At 42.1% G+C, this 5,714-nt stretch overlaps 1 protein-coding gene across 1 annotated transcript; it reads right to left on the bottom strand.

Moving 5' to 3' along the window:
- Positions 1 to 1,274: 1,274 nt before the first annotated feature.
- Positions 1,275 to 3,675, bottom strand: LOC125972555 (vitellogenin-1-like; the record flags this gene model as incomplete). The annotated part of the gene is made up of 10 exons (XM_049726315.1): positions 1,275 to 1,616; positions 1,703 to 1,828; positions 1,908 to 2,073; positions 2,139 to 2,296; positions 2,385 to 2,535; positions 2,618 to 2,766; positions 2,843 to 3,004; positions 3,073 to 3,324; positions 3,410 to 3,561; positions 3,648 to 3,675. Coding segments are annotated over 10 exons (1,671 nt in total), but the record flags the coding sequence as incomplete, so codon positions are not given.
- Positions 3,676 to 5,714: the final 2,039 nt, after the last annotated feature.

The following is a 5,714-nucleotide window of genomic DNA, read 5'->3' as shown; positions in this document are numbered from 1 at the left end:
AAGAATGAATATGGGGTGGTGAGGAGGAAGAGGAGGAGGGCAACGCAGCGCCCCTCAAAGGAGCCCCGGTGTCCTGTCCTAATTAAACATGCATGGGGATGTTGTTGTTGTTGTTTTTTGACAGGACGCCAAAACAAGCCCAGGTGGAGCCAGGCGTGCAAACAACTTATGAGTACGCGTATCAATGCTAAAATTAGCCTTTGCTCAAGAGCAAGCTTAGCAAGCGAAGCTAATAAAGCCAGTTGCACGTTCCAGGTTGTGTTAGTAAATAAAGAGCTCGCCAGCTGTACAGATGGGGTGGCTGCCAAAACTGTGATTAAAAAAAAAAAAAAGTTTGCTACATTTTTATCCCGAGGTTGTCAGGTGTGAGTAATTGATACAAGAGTGTCTTCTGTGGCTTGAAGGCTGCCAACAGCAGGTGAAAAACAACAGCAAGGCGGGATGAGCCGGATGGATGACAGATGGACGCGCGGGGGCCCAGCTTGGCGGCCGCGGCAGAACGGCGGGGGAAAAAAAATAGTGAAAAATGGACGGAATGGACAGATGAAGAAGGCACAGGAGAACGAGTCGATACAGACATCTCGCGGGGTTCAAGTGCAAGCTGGTGGGTAGTGAAGTGGGGGGAGGGGGGCGGCGGCTTCAATGAAGACATTACAAGTGCAAGTTGGCTGAGCGAGGGTGGTTGGAGGCCGTCCCCGGCAGAGTACCACCTGACGCCAGGACGTTCAAAATGTCAGAAGGGATGCAATTAGAGGTTCTTTTGCACATATAGTTGGAGTGGGGGGTTGATGTTCAGCAGTAGAGCGGGAAAACAGTGGCGTAAAAAAATATCCTGAAAAATGGATGGAATAGACAAAAAAAGAGGCAAGAGTAAATTATTGGACAACTTCCCATTTTGCAGGTTTCAAGTGTAAGTCATAAAGGGAAATGTGCTTTCGGGAGTTTGCAAACATATTTTAAGGTTGTGTTAAACATATAATCATATTAATATCTAGTATTGGAGTGCTCGTGTGGATTGGTGGGTGGCAAAGAATGTGCAGGCAAACTGCATGAACTTGTTTTCGTTGAAGTGTTGTGGATAGGCCCAGACAGGGAGTACCGGACGAGAACACCTCAAGGTCGTTGAGAAACGAGAACAACAGCACGTCTATGTGGCCGGGCTTCGCGGGGAAATCCAACCACCTGACCTCAGCGATAACACCGACATGGGGAGGAGATGGCCATCGACCCAGGCCTGTATTAGTGCGCTTTGTCAGGAATAAACAATTGGTAAATTTGGTCTGATTGATCTACTGGCCTTCTCTTTGACAGAACGAACTCGCAAAATTGTTAGGTGCGCCAGTGTGTGGATTAGGACATAGCAATTTATGTGTTAAGTGTTGATCGCAATTTGGAGTCAGATCAATAACTAAAATCCGTAACCTAACAAATGCCATGATTGCTTCCGCGTGAACTCTGGTGGGTCGGCTTTTAGCTGGGGTGCCATGAATAGGAAGGACCTTGGTGATTGGCTTCAGGCTCATTGGATGGCCAGCGTTACTCAACACCTTCAAAATGGAAATGATTTGCCATTTGTCGCTCTTGGAGATAGCCTCCGCAAGACGGTCGTGGATGGGCTGTTTGAGAAAAGGACAGGATTGATTTATCCTTCATTCAGAAATAAAATTAACCAGACCAAAAAAAAAATGCTAGGTCATTTCACCTTGACCAGCTCAACAGGGCAGACAGTTCTGTTGGAACAATATTTTGAAATCATGGTACCATAGCCGAGCCATACAATCTCAGTCAGAGCTGGGTTCTTCCTGATTTTGATGTTGTCTCTCAAGCTCTGGAAGAAAGCAGATCTTGCAATGTTTCTTATTCAATCAAAACACAACATTACGAGTGTGGGGGGCGGTTTTACTCACCTGGTACATCTCAATGACTTCATCGCTGGCGGTCACCATATGAACAGAGGCAATCAAAGCTTGAGCAACCTCATAAAGTCTGAGTTCATCAGACTCAAATTTCTGAATGATGAATCTCAGAGCAACAGGAGTTCCAACGGAAGGAAGCGCGTCCAAGATCCATTGCCTGGAAGATAATCATAGGTAAATTCCCTTTTGCCTTTTTTATTTTTATTATTTATTCAAATGTACCTGTATTCAGGTTTTGTCTTGTGCTGGCTCCAGAGCATTTGGATATCTTCAAGTTTGGCCATACGAAGGAGTTGAATGAGCTCCAAAAATTTGAGAGGGGCATCGTCATGGACCCTCTCGACATTGTTAGTGACGAGATGGTTCAGAACCTCGGCGATCTATAAAGAAATGAATGTATATCATTAATTGTGCTAAGAATCCAATTTGTAGATTTTGTTGATCTCCCCCAAATGTTTACTGACGTACCTGAGCTTGAAGGTTGGTGATTTTCACAAGCTGAAGGGGTGTTTGCAGCATCTCTCTGGAGAACTCGTACTGGAGGGATCCACGTTGACGATACTCGGCTTTCACGGGCACGATGGGACTATTCTGGACCTCGATGAAAACCAAACGTTGCCTTGGGAAGAGTGACATAAAAAAAAAATATATATTATTCACTGCTTGGTAGTTTCCTATTTTTGATAAAGATCTTTTCATACTTGGTCTCCATCTGAGCAGCTCCATTCATCTCTTTGAAAGGTGTGAACTCAATCAGCTCATTGACAGATGCTTCCATGATCATGACACCATTGGGAACGGACTTCAGAACATCGTTGTATGCAGCTCCTCCTTTGAAGTTCTTGGAATCCTGGACGACAAATAGTTCCTTAGCACATCACCGTATTCCTCTACCTATAGTTATTATAAAGATTGATTATAGTTGCCCGATGACACTTGTGACACGTCTCAGTGTAGGCCAACCCGATGTCTCGCTGGATCCTTTCCTGACAATGACTCAGATCCCTGGTCTTTGTCAGGAGAATGCGTTCAGCCTTTTCATCTTCATTGATGGCATAGAAAGTCTTGCACACACCCTGAGCTCCGGCCTTGGAACAAAAAAAGGCATTTTATAATCTGCTGTGATATGAGACATAAGCAACGTAAGTATGTTTACCTCCTGCATCTCGTAGACATTTGTTGTCTTTTTCACGTTGAGTTGCAGGACGTTCAGGATACCTCTGTAGATGTTCAGCACCATAACTGGGACTCCTTCGGGTGCAAACATCTTGCCGACAACACCGTTGGAGTACTCAAACTTGATGGGGATCATAAGCTGAGGCGCCAGGACTGAAGTCAGCTTGGCGGCCGGCGTGAAAGCATCCTTGGGCCAAACACCGCTGTACTCGAAGAACTCGGGTTCAGCAAGCTGCAGTTTCAGACACAGGTGTAAACCGTTCTGCTTTTCTCTCGAAGGTGTTGCTTGACTATCATACTGCTCGATTGTACTTCACCTTCAGCATGAACATGTTCTGGTCAGTGGCGCTGATCAAGACTTTGCTGCTCACTTTAAGTCCAGCTCTCGCCAATCCTTCCTCCGGTAGACCGCCAAGGAGCATTGTCTCATATTTGTACACATAAGTCTTACCGGCAGCAAAGTCAGGGGCTAAAAAAAGTCAACATCAATGTATGCAATAAATGTTTTGGAGATGACAGGCATGATCTATTGTTTGTGAAAATTGTCAGACTTACCGAAGTTATGCTGACAGGCTAAAAGGAATAGAACAGAAATGCACAATTAATTATATAGTTAATTAAAATTTACTATTGGTCTAGAAATGCAACCAAAAAAAAGTGTTAAAGTCCCAATGATCATCGTCACACACACATCTGGGTGTGGTGAAATTTGTCCTCTGCATTTAACCCATCCCCATGTGATTTTGATCCATCCCCTGGGGGAGAGGGGAGCAGTGAGCAGCAGCGGTGCCGCGCTCGGGAATCATTTGGTGATCTAACCCCCCAATTCCAACCCTTAATGCTGAGTGCCAAGCAGGGAGGCAATGGGTCCCATTTTTATAGTCTTTGGTATGACCCGGCCGGGGTTTGAACCCACAACCTTCCAGTCTCAGGGCGGACACTCTACTACTGGGCCACTGAGCTGGTAATTAATATTAAATTTGGAAACAAAATAGAAATTAAATATACTAAGAAACTCTGAGTTAGAACATCCCCTGATACAATGATAAAATATAAAAAAGAAATAACAGCATTCTTAAAAGAGAATGGAGAATCCACTGCTTAGCGCATCAGAGTTGACAGGAGGTCCCGCGCCAGTTAGTGACTGAAGCTGGCCAACATTTCGAAGATGTGAACCATGTGCAGTGATGTTGCGTTGTGCAAATAGCTGTGTCAGAAATGATCTACAATTATGCTCATTTAACAAGATGTTCATTATTGTAGACTGATTGTGATTTCCTGCACTGCATCATACATTAATGATGAGAGTAATTATGTAGACATATGAATATATAGCCTCCTATTTATCTGCTGCGTTACTGAACAAGTGTTACCAATGTTGTAGCATTGGTCTCGGTTGCCAGGTTAGTACACTACTACCACGACAAAGTAATTAACACAATGTTGAATTAAAAACTCCTGTTACGTCAGGATTGCAAAATATTTATTGAAGTGGATTAATTTGTGACATGTATAATCCTGTGTACAGCAATTTAAAAACAGTTTAGATAATGTTGAACACAATTCTACAATTATTTAGTACTTATGTATGTATGTATGTATGTATGTATGTATGTATGTATGTATGTATGTATGTATGTATGTATGTATGTATGTATGTATGTATGTATGTATGTATGTATGTATGTATGTATGTATGTATGTATTTATTTATTTATTTATGTTTTTATTTATTTTAACAGCTGTATATCATACATCTTACATACTTTATAACGTTATTGGGGGGTTCAGAGATATTTTATTACAATAGTCAATTTAGATCTGATGTCCTGTCTTTGTGGTGTGTAGTAGTAGTAATAATAATAATAGTAATAATAATAATAACAATAATAATAATAATAATAATAATAATAATAGTAATAATAATAATAATAAAAGACCATTTGTACCATTCAGGGATCCTCGGTTTACGGCAAGTTGTAACGTGTCAGGTTTTTTTAAATTTTATTTTTTTTAATTGCACAGTTGTTTTTTCACACCAATATGTACCTTAAATATGACTTTGGTACCGTGTTGGGCTGTGTGTTCGTGAGATTTACGTTCATTCGAGTTACGCCGCTGCCGTGTTACGAGATTTCCATCGTAACTGAGGATCCTACATGGTCACACACAATATCGGCCCGTTTTCAGCTTGGCGTAGTTTATTTGTTCATACACCACCTTGAATTATTTAGAGTCTAAATAATCACGGAAACGTGATTTGATTTTTTTTATAGTGGCTCTACAGAAGGCTCAATCCACGAGCCAATCCAAACAGTTGTTGTACGTTGCTTAGCGACATGTCAGCCAATCCGCGTGTTTTATTGCTTTGCGTGTTATTATTTGGAGAAACATTTCTGCTGGGCTGTTTTAGTGGAGCATTGAGCGAGAGAAAATTGGCATTTCGTAAGGAAATCAGCCTGATTTGATTTGTTTTCTCGCGGTTAAAACATTTATAATAAGCGTCAGATTGAATCAATATCGAATTACGTTGATAAGACATCGAGAAGTTGGGCCAATCGTACCTGACGCGACACCGACATCTGCCCACACGACATCACTCAAATTACCCTTAAAAGTTAC

This window comes from Syngnathus scovelli, chromosome 10 (assembly GCF_024217435.2).
Source record: "Syngnathus scovelli strain Florida chromosome 10, RoL_Ssco_1.2, whole genome shotgun sequence".
NCBI lineage: Eukaryota > Metazoa > Chordata > Actinopteri > Syngnathiformes > Syngnathidae > Syngnathus > Syngnathus scovelli.
This window is presented reverse-complemented; position numbering and strand designations above follow the sequence as displayed.